The sequence below is a fragment of the Anabrus simplex genome, chromosome 2, assembly GCF_040414725.1.
Source record: "Anabrus simplex isolate iqAnaSimp1 chromosome 2, ASM4041472v1, whole genome shotgun sequence".
In the NCBI taxonomy this organism is placed as follows: Eukaryota; Metazoa; Arthropoda; class Insecta; order Orthoptera; family Tettigoniidae; genus Anabrus; species Anabrus simplex.
Window position 1 is genome coordinate 592,044,713 of NC_090266.1, and position 20,858 is coordinate 592,065,570.

At 40.7% G+C, this 20,858-nt stretch overlaps 1 protein-coding gene across 1 annotated transcript in view; it reads right to left on the reverse strand.

Annotated features, from left to right (window-relative positions):
* The window catches only part of LOC136863611 (neurotrimin), a 532,585-nt gene that overhangs the window by 296,490 nt on the left and 215,237 nt on the right, over nt 1–20,858 (reverse strand). Inside the window, exon 3 of the mRNA XM_067139981.2 lies at nt 14,643–14,801. Coding sequence (XP_066996082.1) covers nt 14,643–14,801 — 159 coding nt within the window. The remainder of the gene's footprint in view (nt 1–14,642; nt 14,802–20,858) is intronic.

Genomic DNA, 20,858 nt, shown 5'->3' on the forward strand with positions numbered 1-20,858 from the left:
AAAGTTTACAGATGTAAAAATTGGTATTTAGAATCTCCTTTAAAACTAAAGGAACACGTATTTTTTGTTTTCTGTAAATCCCAATAGGCGGGGTGTAAAAGCGTGAATAATGGGTTGAATGCCTTTAATGAGGATACATATATCTCAGAAACTGAAGATATTAAACTGAAAATTTGTATATGGGATCTCCTTTAACAATAAAAAAATACGTATTTGTTGTTTTTCGAAAATCCAGTTAATGGCGGTTAAACAGGATTGACAAATTAGGGTGAATTTTTGAAGAACTATATCTACAGAATATCTGAGAAACGTAAAATGTTACAGACGTAGAAAGTGGGTATTTGGAATCTCCGGTAAGTGTAAAGAAACATAGGTGATTTGTTTTGGGAAATTCCACTTAAGGGGAACTAAAAAAGGGTGAAATTTTATAATAAGATTTTCAACAGTATATCTTAAAAACTTAAGATGTTACAGAAGTGAACAATGGTATTTTTATCTCTATTAAAAATAAAGAAACGTGTATTTTTAGTTTTCGGAAATACCACTTTGGGGGAGGGGGGTAAATGTGAGTGAAAATGGTGTTGAATTCTTTTAATTAGGCTCCTGATATCTCAAAAATGAAGATATTACATTCGTAAAATTTGATATTTGGAATCTGCTTTAAAAGTAAAGAAACACGTATCCTTGGAAAATACAATGAAGGGTGGGGGAGGGGGTGAAATATTTGTAAAATTAATGACTTAATTGTATGAGAATACATGCATCTAATAAAAACTAAAGTTGTTATAGACGTGAAAATTGGTATTTTGATCTCCTTTAAAAACAAAGAAAAGCGCGTTTTGGGGGGAAACCATCTTGGGGGCGGGAGTGAAAAGGAGTTGAATTGCTTTCACGAGGACACATAAATCAAAAACTGATGAAGTTAGAGTCGTGATAATTGGTATTTAGAAGATCATTTAGTATTAAAGAAACACGTATTTTTGCCGGAGAATTCACTTTGGGGGGGGGGAGGAGCGTGAAAGGAAGTGAAAAAAGTGAATTATTTTTATGGGGATACTTATATCTCAAAACTGAAGGTAATGGACGTGAACATTGGTGTTTGGAATCTCCCTTAAACATAAAGAAACAAGCCTTCTTTTAATTTTTCCGGGGGCGGGGGGTAAATAAACTAAACGGTAGTTAAGTTGATTTTACTGCGCATAATGTACTTATAAGGAGCCTCCGTTGCTCAGGCGGCGGCGTGCCGGCGTCTCACAGCTGGGTTCCGTGGTTCAAATCCCGGTCACTCCATGTGATATTCGTGCTGGACAAAACGGTGGTGGGACAGGTTTTTCTCCGGATACTCCGCTTTTCCCTGTCATCATTCATTCCTGCAACACTGTCCAATATTTCATTTCATTTGTCATTCGTCGATCATTGCCCCCAGAGGAGTGCTTCGGCAGCCGGCGCAATTCCTATTGTCGCTGCTAGATGGGGCCTTATTCATTCCATTCCTGACCCTGTCGAATGACTGGAAACAGGCTGTAGATTTTCGATGTACTTATTCTGATCATAAACCGATCATTTTTGATCTTTCCTGGGTTCGTTTTCAACAGCCATCTTTTCCTTCGGATAACGTTCTTAGATTACAGTAGATTATACTGGCATATAAATAAAAATTTAAACACATTTGAAATAAACGATAGGAATTAGATTGACCGTGAAATTGTTCACCTCTATAATAAGGTCAATAATGCACGGAAGTATGTCATTCGTATCGCCAGAAATCCCGAAACACTTGCCTACGCGCGATAATGGTGCTGGTCACATTGTCAACAATAACAATGGCAGCAGACGTAATTTACCGCCAAGTAGCGGTCTTGCATCTTGCTGTGGGGTCCAGAACATCTATAATAATAATAATAATAATAATAATAATAATAATAATAATAATAATAATAATAATAATAATGTGCGGACCGCGCTGAAAACGGGTCCTGGACGGGTAATAACTAAGAATGCAGTCCGGCCGCGGGTTCAGTACCGCCAAGGCACCCAAGACGACCACGCCGGATTTTCTGAAGGATTTGATCCATATTAAAATGCTTATAGGAAAAGATGGCAAAGATTTAGTGACCCAACTGACCGGGTGGAATACCTGGACGAAGTCGATTGCTGGAAATAAAGATTGAAAAATGGGAGGAAACTTGCCGTAATCCATTAGAAAACGAGTCAGATCGCGAATTTTGGCTGATTCTCCCAGAAAACGAGTCAGATCGCGAATTTCGGCGGATTATATATAAAACAATAAGCATTCAATTATAAATTTCAGTATAATACCGTAGCGAAGCACGGGTATCTTGCTAGTGTACCCATGTACTCCTTGTACTCCTTTAGTTTCTCAGTAAGTTCTGAGTCACTGAACCAGTTATCAGCTGTTATGTTACGACCTGAGCCAAACAAAGTTTCAGCCATGCGCTTAACCACATGAACTGGCTTGTTACTGATCTCGAAAGGTCCTTGTGGTCACTTCCCAGAAATAAAACACTTTTGCATCCACAAGCGCATACATTTTTATCGGATATTTTCTGGGCTTTGATGGAATGTATTGGCGAAAAGGACACTTTCTACGAAAACCTGGAAGCATTTCATCTAGTGCTGCATTTCCTGCAAGCGAATAAGTTTTCTGGTAGTTGAGCACAAACTGGGAGAAAATATCACAAATTTTTGCGAGTCTGTCTTCTGCTCTTCTGGCTATCCTACTATCTCGATCATCAAAACAAAGGCAACACATTGGAGTATTGAACCTTTAAATATTCATCACCAGGCTAAACTTTCCTACCCCATCTCCGTTTGTCCCCCATAGTTCCTCTAGACTCTGCCTATTTGCTCTATAAGCTCCTGCTAAATACAAAAGTCCTATAAAAGCCCTTATTTCTGCCACATCAGTACTCTTTATGTCTCTTTCCTGAAAAAAATTATATTTGATGTCACTGTTATATTGATGTGTGTATTTGACTACAATATCCAATATGTTTTCTGTAGGTAGATTATTCCAACACTCTACTGCAGTTTTTGCAGGAAGGCGAGTAAGACGATTCTGGGGTCTCCTTCTAACACTTTTCAGAGGTGGATTGTGACTCCATTTAGTTATTTTATTCTTTCCCACAAATTAATTGCTACCTAAAGTCGTTTCATCTTTTCCATCTGTTCCATTGACCTCGTACCCAGTTTCAGAATCACCATCGCTGTCCTCTAAATGGTCTTCAGAACTTGTATCACTGTCGTCATCAGTATCCTCATTTAGGTCTTCATCATTGTCTTCCACACATGTTATTACCCCTGAAAGGTCATGAAATTTATTCCGGTCATACACTTTCATTGAACTTGACATCCCGACGTATAAATCCCGAAACAAAATAATACAATAGAAATATATATCGTGTTTTGGCGAAATGTGCCAGACAAGCATAAGGATGGATAATATTACAATTATTGCGAACATTTATGAACAACAGTATTTTTCTTTTTAAAGTAAGTAAAATAAAAGATTCTGATGAAGATAAATTGAGAACATCTACCCCACGTAATGGTGCACAATCAGGTGCAATGTACCTGGTGGATAATTTTCGCAACGACAGCCCGTATGGAGGATCAATGACAAACTGGCTGATATGGGCTTGATGATCACACAGAACAGTGAGCTACTGAAAGGTTGAAGTAGCTCCGTCTCCGCAAATGACGAAGTTCGTTCCACGGAATGTTTGCAGATACCATCGCCCGGAACATGTCTTAAAAAACTCACTTTCTCGAACCTGACTGTCCCATTTGACTTAAGAGTACCTGATTGGCAGAAGAACAATGCATCGTAAAATTAAGCACTTGTATAACCACATCAGAAGCACAAATCACTGACAATTTTCATTCTGTTGCCTGCAAATAAAGGAATGGAACATGTAATTACATAAGAATCCGGGCCCTTGTCATATCATTATTGGCCCGAAAATTGTTCATTTCTGAGTTAACAGGCTGTCCAGTGTGAGCCTAGTGTCTGCTGTACATTTATTGACTGGTACTGAATCCGAGACACTGATACAGTATGTTATCATACATGACTTTCTTGGAGAACTGAAACACGTTCCACTGAATGTGCCCCGTGGAAGTGAACTGTGAGCCTATCAAACAATATGAACTACTTGAGGAATGTCACAGCATGTTCGGAACACGATAAGAAGCGAACCGAGGATTGTATTTAGAAGGAGTATGAAAATGTTAACCACAGGATTTAAGGAATGGCCGAAAGAGTGCTTCATTATTTCAGAAATTAACCATACTTCAATACTCGAAGACCTTAGATGAAAGTCAGTTAACTCAGAAAGTAAGTATTCTGGAGCTCTAGTGATATAAAATATCGTCGCTCCTATATAAAAACCGTGAATGTGACAATGCTTTTCTTATCCATGTTTTTTTCCTTAAGACCGGTCTCATGTCCCGACCTTATATTGATACGCAGTCCATCAGCACAAATTTCGTTGAGTTCATTTTCCTGTGCTAATGCGTAAGTGAAAATGAAACTTACTGTATCGCCCTATAGGAATGTATGTTTGTATAATAATAATAATAATAATAATAATTGTACCGGGCGGTACACCTCTACTCTGTTTATTTAAAAGTTGCGCCAGTTGAAACTCCTCTTCTGGAGGAAGGTTGAACTTTATCTATTCTATTAATTCTCTACTTTCTCAGAAGATGTCACCACGTGGAAAATTTTGAGTTTTTGAACTGTGTCACTTTTGATGTGTTTTTGTTTCGCTTGAAGTAAGAAGTGTGAACTTTCTCTTCTAGAGGACACTACTGAAGATCAACAATAGTGCGACCTAGTGCGGAGTTAAAGAACTATTTTGTTGGAGAAATTTTTATTTCAAGAGTTTGTTCTTTGTTAAATTTCCTTCTGTCATTGTTTAAGTTGGCTGTATACCCCTCTTTTTCCCCTTAGTTTGGATCTAGCCAATCCCGAATTTCTTTAATTAATTTTCCACCAATAATGTGTTTCTTTTTCCTCTATGTAGGGGTTTCTTTTCCCGAACCAATAAAGATTTTGTGGGAGGGTGTTTTCTTTCCCCTAACGCCTAGAATCTTCCGCGAGAGGATATAAACTGCTGATTTTGGGGTCTCCGGGCCACTTCTGTTCCATCTTTCAGTGTATTAAGTACATAGCAGGAGGCGGGAAGCGCCTCTTTCTTCTTCAGCTGTTCAACACCAGGTAATGGCCTATTAATAACTTCTTTTCTTGCTAGGTCGGCAGTTTAACACTCGCGGCGGGTTCGAAGCATTTCCATCATGTAACCTTTTCCTAAAATGTAACTACTCTTTTCTTCTATTCTCTTGTAAAGCTATATTATGGGATAGAGAGTGCTAACCCTCTCGAGTTCCCACTCACATCGTCTTGAGGTGAACTTATTTTTCTCAACCAATTCTCCCGTAATGTAATGTAAATTGCCATTAAGTCACCTCTGTAGTATGGGATTAGCCCTTGTATTAACGGCCTAGTGCCAAGTAGGTCTTAAGCAAAGTGTATTAGGAGTGCAAGTTCGCCTCCTCTCAAGTTGTATTTTAGAGGTCATGTATTAATCTTTTCTCACCTAATAGACCTCAGTAGGTTGGGTATTTTACCCCTGTGTATATGTCCTTTGAGGACAACTTGAAAGTTGAGTTTGGTGTGGCCTGGGAGAGGCTTAACTTTAAGAGCGAGTGGCTCTTTTCTAAAACTGAGAGTTGTATGCCTTGAGGAGGCTTTGCTGTGTAATTTGGAGCAAGGGCTCCAGGGTTTGATTGGGGTCTTCTGCCCCTTTGTTGAAATTGGTATATCGTAAAGTTGAGCTAGTTGCTCAAGAATTGTGTTTTCAGGGCTCGAAGCCCAAATTCTTTAATCCCTGTAATTGTACATTTCAAGTTGTATTTCGGCTACTAAGTACCTGTTCTATTTGTTGTTACCTAATTTTGTAAAGAAAATATAACCTTGTTAAATTTTAAAATTTAATTTCTCTTTAGTAGCTTGAGACCTATTCACCACCCAGCACCTTCTTTCATGCATAACTACCGCTAAAACACGGTAACAAGTGGTAGCAGAGCGTGGTTGAATGGGTCTCAATTTAGCCCCTTTTGACGGCTAAACATTGCTTTGATCCGAACTCTAACAATTTTCTCAGTTGCTGGAATTTTTTTAAAAATTGTTCTGTCATCATGCCCGGCCCTCGCGATGTTCTCCTCCTTAACTACTTGCGCAAAGAGGAGTTGATATATGAGTTAACTATCAGAAACGTTCAATCTGGAGGCACGGTTGCAATAGACACTAACAAGCTTAGAGAGTCCCTTGATTTGCCCATTTCCATCCCCAATTTGGGAGAGAAAGAAATTGATGACTCTCTGTCCACGATTGTCGAGAATATTACTGGGCTAGCATCGGTAGTCAGCTTTTTTGATGAAAACGACCCATCTCCTAATCAAATTAAGCGTGTGCAAGGCAGGCTGTATCACTTTGCAAATAGAGTTAATGATCTGTTGTCTCTAAAGGTGAATGACGTTCAGAGGAAGCAAGCTAATACGCTCCTTGAAACTATTTCGGAATTGTCTAATAAGGTCACTCAATTGCTAACCGGCGAAGCTCCTCCCAAAACTGATCAACCCGCCGCGGTGAATGTAGGTAACGAGGAAGAGCCTCCTCAGGGAGAAGTCAATAGGATAACCGTTGCTGCTCAAACTATCTCTGCCCCATCGAACAACGAATCTGAACGCCGTGCGTCATTGAGTAACATCCGCTCTGAATTAACTTCTTTGCCATTGAAACCTTTAACGACTATGTCACCTGGGTTCAGCAGCTTGCCTCATCCATTGGCAATGTTGCTTAGAGGTATCTCTAAGTTTTCCGTCAACACCACCAGTGACGTAATTTCATTTTTAAGATTTCTAGTGGAATTTCAGGATCATGCCCTTGTGTTTTCTCTTTCCCCATGTCAAATTTTGCAAATTATCTATCCTTATGCTATTGGTGTCCTATCTGACAAAATAGTTAGAGCCATCGCCGAGCAATCTTCTATTGAGGATTTCCATGCCCATTTGCTAGCTAACTTCATCCCGGCTAGGGCCAGGTCCTCCCTTATTCAGAAATACTATTATCGGGTACAGCGCTTGGATGAAAACCTGGCAGACTTCATCCAAAATATTAAGTTTTATACTAGGGTGTTTGCTCTCCACTTCCCTGAGGATCAGATCGTGCAAGCTATTGTCGAAGGGATTTCACCACCCTACAGGTCATATTTGTGTTTCGCGGCGTGCCCGCAAACCTTCTCTGAACTGGAAGCATTAGCCGTCTCTGCGGAAGGAGTTAGGTATGCCGATTCCTTGCGTGTGGCGAAAGAACCCCCGCCTTCCTTTAGTAACACTCGGCCTCCACCTCGCCGACCAGTCAATCCCCGTAAATGTTATGCTTGTGGGTCGCCTGACCATCTGCGGAATAAGTGTCCTCTGATCAAGTCAAGTGGGACAAGGAATGGAGCAGAGTCATCACAAGGCTGTTTTAAGTGTGGGGCCTTCTCACATATCGCCAAGAATTGCCCAAACTCAAATAGCACCCCCTCCTGCTCAACTTCTGGTGCAAATTCCAGCTATGCCAATAATAAAAAGTGACTAGTGGCGTCGGCTGAGCCGACTAATCCATATTCCCGAGACTCAGCCCCTAGTAAACAGGTTGTAAATGCAGAGAACGACCAGCCTTCAAATTCATCTTTTGAATGCCCTAAAGAGTGTCTTAGGATTGCGGCGGATACCCCCGCACCTGTTCCTTTTCTTAAGATTGAGTTAAATAACGAGCCTATAACAGCTCTCTTAGATTCAGGCAGTGTTTGTTCCATTATTTCGGCTGATTGGTATTCTAAATTGAAATCTGTTTGTAAACTCCCTGATTATGTCTCTTCTCCTGTTCAATACGTTTCGGCTAATTCATCTCCATTAGAAATTCTAGGTTCCTTACTGGTCAAAATTCGTGTTTTTAAGTTTACATGGAAAGTTAAATTGTTTGTGGCCAAGCAATTGTCTTGCCCCATTATATTGGGAGCTGACTTTATTTCTCACACTGGTCTTGTGCTCGATCTCCAGAGTAGGTCGTGCACATTCAAATTTGCGTCCAATTGTAGAATTCCCTTGTTAAAGTGTAATTCTGTATCATGTTCATCTATTTCGCCTACCCAAGATGAGATGTTGTTAGACCTTAGACATCTACCTGAGGAGCAGGCTGATAGTATTCGCAAACTGTGTCAGTCGTTTCCCGAGGTGTTCTCTGATACTCTTGGTGTTACTGACCTTATTGAATACAAAATTGAGGTTACGGATTCGATTCCTGTCCGTTTTCCACCGTATAGGCTATCTCCACCTAAAATGAAGGCTCTGAAAGAAATTATCGATCAGATGTTGAAGGATGGTATTATTAGGCCCTCTAAGTCAGCGTATTCTTCGCCTATTTTTCTAGTCCCGAAACCCCAAGGAGGCTTCAGGCCTGTCATTGATTACAGGGCTCTCAATCGGAAGGTGGTGTTGCAATCTGTGCCCCTTCCCGACCTTCATTCTTGCTTTTCATGGTTTCGAAAGGCCAAGTTCTTCACTATCTTGGACTTGAATCAGGCCTATAATCAAATTCCCCTTGCCGAGGAGTCTAAACATCTTACAGCGTTTGCCACGGACTGGAACTTATACGAATACAACCGCGTGCCTTTCGGGCTCCCCACGGGGGCAGCTGTGCTCACTAGGCTACTAGATAGGGTCTTCTCCGACATCAAATTTGAGTACTTATATCACTACTTGGATGATGTCGTCGTATTTTCCGAGACTTTTGAAGAACATCTAGATCATCTGCGAGAAGTTCTGAATCGCCTTCGTAAGGCTGGGTTAACTGTTAAGTTGTCCAAGGTTGCCTTCGCTAAGCCCTCTATGTCCTTCCTTGGGCATATTGTGTCACCTGATGGTGTAGCTGTCGATCATTCTAGAACACAGGCCATCCGTGATTTTAAACCTCCTAAGGACATCAAAGGTATCGCTAGATTCATTGGTATGGTGAATTTCTTCAGGAAGTTTATTCCTAACTTCGCTAATAGAGCGGCGCCCTTAAACCTTCTTCGTAGGAAAGGCATTAAATTCGAGTGGGGACCTTCTCAACAAGCCGCTTTCGAAGATCTTAAATTAGCTCTTTGTAACGCCCCTGTTCTTGCTATGCCTGATTTCTCGAAGAAATTCATCGTCCAAACCGACGCGTCGTCGTCAGCGGTAGCTGCAGTCCTTCTTCAAGAGACTGAACTAGGGAGGCGCCCCATCGCCTATGCATCTAGGACTTTGTCGGCTCAAGAAGCCAAGTATTCCATCTATGAGCTCGAAGGTTTGGCAGTTTTATTTGCCTTAGAAAAGTTCCGTCTCTATCTGGAACATGTCAAATTCGACCTGGAGACAGATAACCAAGCCTTAAGCTGGGTCTTAGGTAGGCCGCGTCGTACTGGTCGTATAGCCCGTTGGGCTATCCGTATTTCTGCCTTCCAATTCGATGTCAGGCATATCAGAGGTACTGAAAATGTGGTTGCTGATGGACTCAGCCGTATGTTTTCAAACGACGTTGAGAACCATGAACCGGTCGACCGTTCATCACCTCCCGAGTCCACACTATTTGATGTTAATGCCATTTTAACTGATGCCCCCATGCTCTTTAGGGATATCGAGAAATACCAACGTGAAGATCCGACGCTGGCTCCGATAATGGAAACCCTTTCTTCTGGGGAACATGCTGTCCCTTATGTTCTGAGGAATGGTGTTCTATGTTGCCCTTCGAGGCATGATAAGTTGATGAAAGTTGTTGTTCCAGCGGTTCTTGTACCTATGATCTTCAAATACTATCATGAGACCCCATTGGGGGGGCATCTTGGAATCTTTAAAACTCGTGAAAAGATTCGTGAAATGTTCATATGGAAAGGTATGGACGGTGAAATCCGTGAACTTGTAAAAGCTTGTAAATCTTGTTTGCTCAGTAAACCCACCATGTCCACTAAAGTAGGCCTTTTGTCTTCTCATCAAGCGTCGCGCCCCATGGAACGCCTGTATATTGATTATGTCGGACCCTTCCCCCAGTCAAAGGGCAATGCCAACAAGTTCATCTTTGTGTGTGTAGATGGTTTTACAAGATTTTCCTGGTTATTTCCGACTAAGCTGGCTACCGCTCAGTCAACCATTACTTGCTTAAATTCTATTTTTGCTTCTTTTGGTCCGTGTCAATATATTGTATCTGATAATGCTAAGGCTTTTATATCTAATTTATTTCGTAAATTCTGTTTTGACTTGTCCATCTCTCATGTAACTACATCTGCTTATTATCCTCAACCATCTCTGGCTGAACGGGTTAACCGTAATCTCAGGTCCGCACTCATTGCCTATCATCATGAAGATCCTTCCAGGTGGGACACGTCCCTGCATTGGATAGCTTTTGCTTTGAATTCAGCGGTTCATGAATCTCACAAGTTTACTCCAGCTTCCTTGATGTTCAAGTTTGTTCCCAACTCGCCGCTCTCTAACCTCTGGTCTTTGAATGACATTCTACCCGAGACAATAGATCCGGACAACATTAAAGATCTTTGGAAGAAGGCTAAAGCCAATCTTAAAGTGTCTCATGAAAAGGTTAGGGAAAGGTATGATCGTGGACGGAGACCCACCACTTTGAAGGTAGGTGACCAGGTTATGGTCAAAAATTTTGTTCCCGCGGGCAAGCTTGCCCCCAGATTTCATGGGCCTTGTATCATTCTCGATTTTCTTACGCCGGTTACCTTATTGCTAAGTAATCCAGCCACCGAGAGGATATTTAGAGTTCACCTGTCCCAGGTGAAACCGGTGTAATTTCTGTGTTAACTTGCTCCATATTATTTTGAAAGGATATGAAGGTTATATTTTTTTTTTGAGTTTCACTTTTAAGGCTTTCTGCCCCTTCTGTAATATTTTGGTTTTAGATGTAAGCCTTGTGTAAAACCTGCCCCGACCCGTTAAACTGCCATCCTGTTCTTGCCACGGCCATTACCACGCTCCCGTCTCCTGCTCCACCTTACACTGTGGCTTCATAATAGTAAATGCCATGGATATCTACACGCCGCTGGCCCCTCAACCTCTCCACAAGCCTGTACCCTCAAAGAAGATGATAGTCCAACACAATTCTGCCGCCTAGCTTTAATGTTTCAGCGCCCCCGCAGCCGCGCAGCACCGTGCAGCGACTGGGGAGGGGGATGGGCCCCCTCCTCTCCAGCGAGGACGACATGTGCACGGCGAACCGGAGCTCTCCTCCCGGCCAAGGCTGATGTGCGGCGCACGACCTACTACATGCCCGCAGCCTGTACCTGTTCACCGCGGGCGCGGCGTACTTCAACACCTCTGCTCCCCTCATAGTGCGGGCGAGCGGTATCTCAGGGTACTTGAGGGGTCCGAGCGGCCTCCGTTGGACGCAAGCTGCAACGGCCGGTCTGGCCATCCGACCCAATCTACATCAACTACATGGACAGTCACCATAAGCAATAATTACATTTGGGAATTTAACAACAATATTTGGTGGACATTGCAAATTTTTCCTTCACTTTTAAGTATTAAAAGCTTATCTTCAGAAATTCAACTTCTATAAACATAAAGACTTTACTTCACCTGCAACAACAAAATTTTGGAACCGACTTAAGAAATTTCTCAAATACTTCTGCAAGTTATCTTAATCTCAACATCAAAACTTGGAACTTATTTCAAACAAAAGTTTATGTTCTTCTGTGTTACCCCTTGGAGGAACTTTTGGGGGGGGAGGTCTGTACCGGGCGGTACACCTCTACTCTGTTTATTTAAAAGTTGCGCCAGTTGAAACTCCTCTTCTGGAGGAAGGTTGAACTTTATCTATTCTATTAATTCTCTACTTTCTCAGAAGATGTCACCACGTGGAAAATTTTGAGTTTTTGAACTGTGTCACTTTTGATGTGTTTTTGTTTCGCTTGAAGTAAGAAGTGTGAACTTTCTCTTCTAGAGGACACTACTGAAGATCAACAATAGTGCGACCTAGTGCGGAGTTAAAGAACTATTTTGTTGGAGAAATTTTTATTTCAAGAGTTTGTTCTTTGTTAAATTTCCTTCTGTCATTGTTTAAGTTGGCTGTATACCCCTCTTTTTCCCCTTAGTTTGGATCTAGCCAATCCCGAATTTCTTTAATTAATTTTCCACCAATAATGTGTTTCTTTTTCCTCTATGTAGGGGTTTCTTTTCCCGAACCAATAAAGATTTTGTGGGAGGGTGTTTTCTTTCCCCTAACGCCTAGAATCTTCCGCGAGAGGATATAAACTGCTGATTTTGGGGTCTCCGGGCCACTTCTGTTCCATCTTTCAGTGTATTAAGTACATAGCAGGAGGCGGGAAGCGCCTCTTTCTTCTTCAGCTGTTCAACACCAGGTAATGGCCTATTAATAACTTCTTTTCTTGCTAGGTCGGCAGTTTAACACTCGCGGCGGGTTCGAAGCATTTCCATCATGTAACCTTTTCCTAAAATGTAACTACTCTTTTCTTCTATTCTCTTGTAAAGCTATATTATGGGATAGAGAGTGCTAACCCTCTCGAGTTCCCACTCACATCGTCTTGAGGTGAACTTATTTTTCTCAACCAATTCTCCCGTAATGTAATGTAAATTGCCATTAAGTCACCTCTGTAGTATGGGATTAGCCCTTGTATTAACGGCCTAGTGCCAAGTAGGTCTTAAGCAAAGTGTATTAGGAGTGCAAGTTCGCCTCCTCTCAAGTTGTATTTTAGAGGTCATGTATTAATCTTTTCTCACCTAATAGACCTCAGTAGGTTGGGTATTTTACCCCTGTGTATATGTCCTTTGAGGACAACTTGAAAGTTGAGTTTGGTGTGGCCTGGGAGAGGCTTAACTTTAAGAGCGAGTGGCTCTTTTCTAAAACTGAGAGTTGTATGCCTTGAGGAGGCTTTGCTGTGTAATTTGGAGCAAGGGCTCCAGGGTTTGATTGGGGTCTTCTGCCCCTTTGTTGAAATTGGTATATCGTAAAGTTGAGCTAGTTGCTCAAGAATTGTGTTTTCAGGGCTCGAAGCCCAAATTCTTTAATCCCTGTAATTGTACATTTCAAGTTGTATTTCGGCTACTAAGTACCTGTTCTATTTGTTGTTACCTAATTTTGAAAAGAAAATATAACCTTGTTAAATTTTAAAATTTAATTTCTCTTTAGTAGCTTGAGACCTATTCACCACCCAGCACCTTCTTTCATGCATAACTACCGCTAAAACACGGTAACAATAATAATAATAATAATAATAATAATAATAATAATAATAATGTTATTATCATCACGTCCCACTAACTACTTTTAAGGTTTTTCGAAGACCCCGAGGTGCCGTAATTTAGTCCCGCAGCAGTTCTTTTACGTGCCAGTAAATTTGCCGACACGAAGCGGACGTATGAGAGCACCTTCAAATACTGAGCCGGGATCAAACCTGCTAAGTTGGCGTCAGCCACTCAGCCCGGCTCATGCATGACATATTTACCCACTCCTAGAGTATGATGTATTTAAGGTTCATTTTCCTTTACACACGCGCATATAAAAGTGAACTCAACGAAAATTGTTCTGTTGGATTGTTTAGCAATATGTGACTGGGAGGCGTGACCAGTCTTAAGGGAAAACATAGATAGGAAAAGCATTGTCATATTCGCGGTTTTGGTACAGGAGCGACGATATTTGTTCTCTCTATAGGCCTACATAAAGGAACTATTCTTGAAATGTTTATGCAAGTGTTTGTAATATTTATGTTAGACAACTCTTTAGCATTTTTTAATGCCCAGGTTTGTTCTATTTCATGTTTTCATAAATCCCTTTTCAGTTCCTCTTCTACTTCTTTAACTTATAATATTGAATTTTCATGTTACTTTTCTTTGTTTATTTTATTTCTTACTTTCTGTTTTACGTTGCACCGACACAGATAGTTTTTATGGTGACGATGAGATAGGAGAATTAGGACTATGAAAGAAATGACCATGACCTTAACGACTGTGCGCAGATTGCATCCCGTAGCTGTTAGCTTGCATTCGAGAGATGGTGCGTTCGACCCCACTGTTGGCAGCACTGAAGATGGATTCCTGTTTTTTCCTATTTTCCCTCTAGGCAAATGCTTAGGCTGTAAATTAATTAGGGTCAGAATCGCATACTCCCCAGTCCTAAATTCTGAGTTCACATAACTTTTGTTTTGGTAGCATTGACATGATTGGAGAGAGGAAATCGTCGCTGCCCGGACAAAACCTCCTATGTGAAATATTTAGCTTAGAACTTTGGCCGGTAAGGTTCTTTCATCTAAGGTGCAATATTGTGTGAATATTCTCAAGGTATTCTCGCTCTTCATAATGTATGTGCTGCGGGTCAGCATATCTCCAAACATATGATCATATAGGAGGTTTTGTCCCGGCAACGACGAAATGCTGGCTTGTTCATGAAGAATGCGCTCGCCATTAAAAGTGATACATTAATTAGGCTGAAATTTGATGATCAAAAGTAATTTAATGGAAGGGCGATGAAATGTCGTTGTGCAGTTAACGTATGACAAAATATTTGTACTTACCAGAGTGCGACTTATTGATTGCGATCTTGCTGCCGTCGTCGCGCTTCCACTTGACGCTGGGAGGAGGTGAGCCTGTGGCGTGACACGTTAGCGTCACGTTCGAGCCTTCTCGCACGATCACGTCCGAGCTGCTGAGCGAGTCGTCAATATTGGGAGGCACTGCAACAACACAAGGTGTCTCCTTAGATACTGAGGAGCTCATAGCATTATGGAAATACTTCTGTTAACATTTGAATCCCATTATCATTGAATATACAACATTTTTCCGATCGTGTACATTATGAAAGTTCAGAAAACAAGTATATCAATGTACGCATTACACAGTGAATACTATATATTACAAAAGATAATTAACGAATTGATTTTTTATACTGTGGTAAATCATCCCGAATATTCAGAGATTTTATTTATTTTGTAAGTCAATGGTAAGGAATATTTCATGTTTTACCCCAACAGTTCTCCTTCATTTCTACTAGGCAGAGACACGAGTACTTGGACACCAAAACAAGCTTGAAAGTTCTCCAAATTAGCCCTGTAAAACAAACACGCATCGTTCTATTTAGGGCTCTCTAGACGAGACAATGAACACGTACTTGGTTCACGCGAAAGTATTCCACGTTCAACGTCAGGGAGTCGAAACATTTACAAGTGAGATTTCTCCTCCTGTACAGGGATATGGCTCTGAGGCTCACTCATACTGCACCTAACACGAGTACCAGGTTAAAACCAATTACTGGCCATGGGATGAAATTTAATACCATGAAGATAATTTTATTTTTAACAGTATAACATTTCAATACATCGGTCTCCAAAGTTACATATAATCTCGATTTTGGTGGAAGGTTTTGCTGCACTGACCCAAAGAGCTGAAAGTTAACTATATTTCTATTGTTGGCAGTCAGAGTTAAAGAAACATGAGGGCCATAAGAATATGCAGCAGAATGGCACAAAGGTGAATACTGGATATTTATATTTATATTTAAAATTATAATATATTGTTATTAAAAGTAATTAACTACTATGTCTTTTTTCAGTCAGTTACGTAATTTAGGTTAAAAGTATTTTCACTCTTCTAGCATACACCATGAAAGTCACAGTATGACATTTCATGTCATGGCCATATCGAGATTAAAATTTTATATCTGCAGGAAGAACATCGCAAATGTTGCAGAGACTCATTAGTGTTCTGAATGAGCTCGAAGGGAGAGATGATCTCGTTACACATATGGGAGAAGCTGATGAATTGTTTCCTTTAGGCGTCCTGAACCTGGACAATCATCATCAAGTCTTCCTAGAAAGAGTTAAAAGAAGAGATGGAAAGGAAGTTACCTCAATGCTGACAAATAACATTGATGATCCCTCCGAACCGGAACCTGCAGTTATTGAAATAAGGTGCACTCATGTACCTGTTGATATTTTTAGACTGTTAATTGATGACACAATCGTATGTAAGATGTGTAGTGAAACTACGATCCACCAACTGCTTTTTTATTTTTATTTTTGCTAGCGGCTTTACGTCGCACCGACACAGATAGGTCTTATGGCGACGATGGGATAGGAAAGGCCTAGGAGTTGGAAGGAAGCGGCCGTGGCCTTAAGGTACAGCCCCAGCATTTGCCTGGTGTGAAAATGGGAAACCACGGAAAACCATCTTCAAGGCTGCCGATAGTGGGATTCGAACCTACTATCTCCTGGATGGAAGCTCACAGTCGCGCGCCTCTACGCGCACGGCCAACTCGCCCGGTCCCACCAACTGCAGAAAGGGGCTTAAATGCAGGCCCCCTAAGGCGACATATATATATAAATACGTGGATACATTGCTTTTGTCTGGTTACTGCAGGGTTCCTAACAGTGACTTACTGTATATTGAGAACAACGCCGCTATACCAACAGTGCTTTGGAAAGTAGTATTTTGAAAAGCGAGATTTTCAGAGAAGTACACAGATATTTCCAACTCAATGACAATTTAGTGTTTGATAAGTTGGACAGCGTGTATATAGTTCGACCCGTCATTGCTTATCTAAATGCTAAGTCCCAGTATCTAATTAAACATCTTTGAATCTATATTTTCAATAGATAAGGCCATACTACCTTATTATAACCACCGCAACATGGTGCATGAATACACCAGGAGGCCATTTTAGAAAATGTTAACCTTATGAAGGAGCCCTGGAAAAATACTTGGTACTTCAATGGTATTCCTCTACACGAGTCTCTAAAAGAAGACGGCATTTCTGTTGCCGGCACTATCCTTCAGACTTGATCAAAATTGCTCCTCTGAACGACCTGAGAAAAAAGAACCTGCAGGGGCGTACCATGCAATTCATGTAGAGGATTTCGGGATAACACTTGTTCGTCTGAACAACAACAGCCAAGTCGCCATCACCACCAATGCGGACAAGAAGAGACCCATAGGACTTACAACATGTAACCGTTGGAACAGAGGAAAAACAAAACTGCATCTTGTTCCATACCCATCATATACTAGGACTACAACAAATCAAATGTACCGAATATACACCAGGAACAAACGATGGTATTATCCATTGATCAGCTTCTGTCTCAATAGAGGAATGGTGAACACAAAATTCTCTATCGTCACATTCACGAGGACATGCGCTTAGCTGAATTCGTCGGAAGGACTGTCATTTCCAGTTATTTTACACAGTGGAAACTATTGGGAGTAACTGAAGACGAAATGATCAAAGTTTCAAATTTCATAATTTTCATGGATTTGTTAACGCATGAAATTTCATACCATGGCCATACAGCTACTTCAGCTACTGAAAAGCCGAGGTATGTAAGCCAAAGTGAAAAATAGTAAGACATTTTAATTAAATATTACACTTGAAGCAATATCACTCCCTTATGAGTACTATTGCATTATAATATACTGAAATAATATCTTAGTAGGTACTTCCTGTATGACGACATAATAAAGTATACATCGTACTTCGATTTTTATATTCCGATAAGATACAGAAATGCCGTGGGGTGTGCAGAGGATTAGTAGTTGGCTCTACGTTCGGGCGGCCCGTGGTTCGAATCCCGCTCAATAACAAGTTGTTATTTTCACTTGATGAATTTCGTAGCACTAGGAAGGACACCCAGACAAGATCAAAATTAGCCTGGGTGGCTCCAGTGACCCTGAAAATATCCCAGTTAAGCTGAAGAAAGTTTATTATGTGCTGTTTGCCATGTACAAAAGTCGAAAGCAGGTTCAGTTCAAATTTTGTCTGCCTGTATGTCTGTTTCTCTGTTACAGGAAAATGGCTCAGTGGTATTTCTCGAAACTCGGTATTTAAATTCAAGTATAGCCGAGGTGTGTTCTAAGCTATATATTATTTGATTAGTGTTCAGTAACGTATTGATATTAATGGGACCAACACAGGTACTATCAAATTTATCTGTTAATGTTAGCTGTATCGGAACCATTCATCATATCATAAACGTTGTGAAAAGTGTTATCTCCGATCTTTTATGTACCATGTGTTGTTACTGGTATGATAACGGAGATAGTCGAATTTATTATATGTTTTACAGTACATACCTCTAGATATCTCCAGAAATGATAGTTATATCTCAACACTGTACATAAAAAGCACAGTAGAAACTACAATTTCCTATAATTTTTGACACACCATTTTACCCTACGGGCTATGATACGAGAAATATTCATAAATTTAAATGTATATTGGTATCAACGCCGAGCACAGCTAACACGGGAATATTGTTGAATAGTTATTGTAACGGATAGGCAGGCGATAGTGGTGTTTTTGTCATGATTGTTTTCTAAGGTGAAAAATCACAAGGTCACCGTCCTGTCAGGAAGTTAATGAAGGCTTCCAACCAAAATAAGAAAGAAAATATAAAGGAACGACCAGTCGAAAAAAAAGAAAAAATGTAGTCATGAGAGGAGTGATAAAGGAAAAACTTATTTGACCCCAATTGCCTTAATATGGAGAAAACTAAATATAATGCCTACAAGGTTCTAAACCCATAAAACTGATCATCAGTAAGATTCAACTGACAATTGTTAGCTGAGATGTATGTTTTGTCTCATCTGCTATCAGTCATCTCTAATATGTAGATGTCACTACACGTGCTCTTATAAAGTAGTAAACACAATCTTGTATCTACAATTCAAAATGTAACCTCATAATTCGCTTTTAACCTTCAATTAAGTAGGTGCAGTTCAGAGAGCGAGTGTGTGTGCGTATTAACATCACGGGAAATTGACTCAATATAATTTCACGTAACTCGAATATAAGTACAGGGATGCCAGGTGTGTACACTAGGCTGTATTTACAGGATGTTCCCAGGCATGTGGAAAGAAATCGGGATTTATAATACACCCCAAAAAAAACACAAGTCCCTATTAAAGTACGCTCTACGGTCGACTGTTTACGAACTAAACGTGTTTTAGTTATTAGCTAGAATGGGGGGAATAATTCAGAGTTGCCATGGAATACGTGCAATGCCTGGAGTGTTCGAACGTGTCCGACAATTAATGCGGTGGCATATTCGGGCGTGCATTCAGGTGCATGGTGGTCAGTGTTCGAATCCCAACTAATGCTTGGGGGATTTCCCAATAAAAATATCACGCTACAATGGTTCGGATTCCACGTGGACAACAGATCTCTGATTATAATCACAATGTCAAGAAAACAAACAAGCTTCTAGTTTTACGTAACTGTTGATATCGTGATCACACCCACGGGACATCCAGTTTCACGTGGAATCTGAACCACAGGAACGTAAATTTTCAATTCAAGAACTCCTGCATTGGCCGGGATTCAGACAACTGCTGCCTCGATGGGAAGCCACTAACAACACCCCTCAGCTATCAAACCATCACAACGTCAATAGTTCCGTCAATCTCCAAACTCTTTCCTTACTTGTCACAGAATTACTTCCTGTGGATGGTCACTTAAATGCGGTTAAAACTGCTACAACATTGGAATTCGTTTAACATTATAAGTACTTGTGCGGATATGCAGAGTTGGGACGGACAACCGATCCTCAACCGGAAGCAGAGGAAAGTGCATTCGTTTGATCTCCTGACCCCTCGCTTGCCCAACAGGGGTTGATTTATGACGGTAGTGGGATTTAAAACGGAAGTTTTCATTCCGCAACAGAAATACCCACAGCTCTGTTGACAATACACCTCTTATCACCATAGACGTCACTCTCATTTCCCAGCTCAGGCAATTCACACGTGCTTTGTTCACTGTTTGGAAGTTTTGTAATATTTCCTTCGTTAATTAATACTTTTGAAGTGTATTACTCTCCGCGTAGGGTCACGCAATGATGTGGAGGCCGAAAAATAAGACAACCATGCTCCTGACAACGCTCGCTTGCCTTTTAAATGACACGCGCCCCTTGTATTCAGATTATATAAATCGACTGATAACCCTCTTTGAGGCTTCGAAATCAGAAGCTGCCGCCTGGGTATACGTTCGATGTCCCAAGTATAACACATGTTAATACATACACGCGCACAAACTGCAAACTTCCTGCCATGAAAAGTAATCAATTGAATCTAAGTTCTCGAGCAGTAACATGAGCGAAAGGAAGGAGTACATTTTCATAGAGATTCATTGACTAGTTAATATCTACAGTAAATGGTTACCTATCATTGCCTAATTAAAGATGCAATTCTATGCGTTCAGAACGATTTAAAAAGGTAAAATTCTCAAAAAGAAATCCTTAACAGCATTAGTCTTTTTCTTAGCTTCTTAGATCAACGTAAGTTTTTAATAACGAAGTATGTATTGGACAAATTTATATCAAGGAATGTCATTAAATGTCCTATACCGAAATATAAAAGTCCACAGCACGTTATATGAAGTTCGACGCTGATTGTTTAGTAGAAGAGTTCGCTCAGTTTTCGTAGAACTTGATGCTTGACTGGGGTTCCTTGTATTACAATAGACGTGACTTATACAAGAGCCGCTTGGTGCACTGAGTGACGATTTATTTCTGCAGTGTGAATGTTGAGTGGCAGGGCGTAAGGAATAACCTAAACTGTCTCATGCAACAGCCCAGAGAGCTGAAGGATTAGAATTACAAATAAAACTTTCCTGTGGCTATTTGCTAGCCTAGTGCAGCTCTTGAGAGGCAGACCATCCGACGAGGACAGTGGCATCTTCCGCTTGTAGGAAATTGTGTGTAATTGTGGTGAAGGACGGTATAAATGATGGTATATAAGTCGGA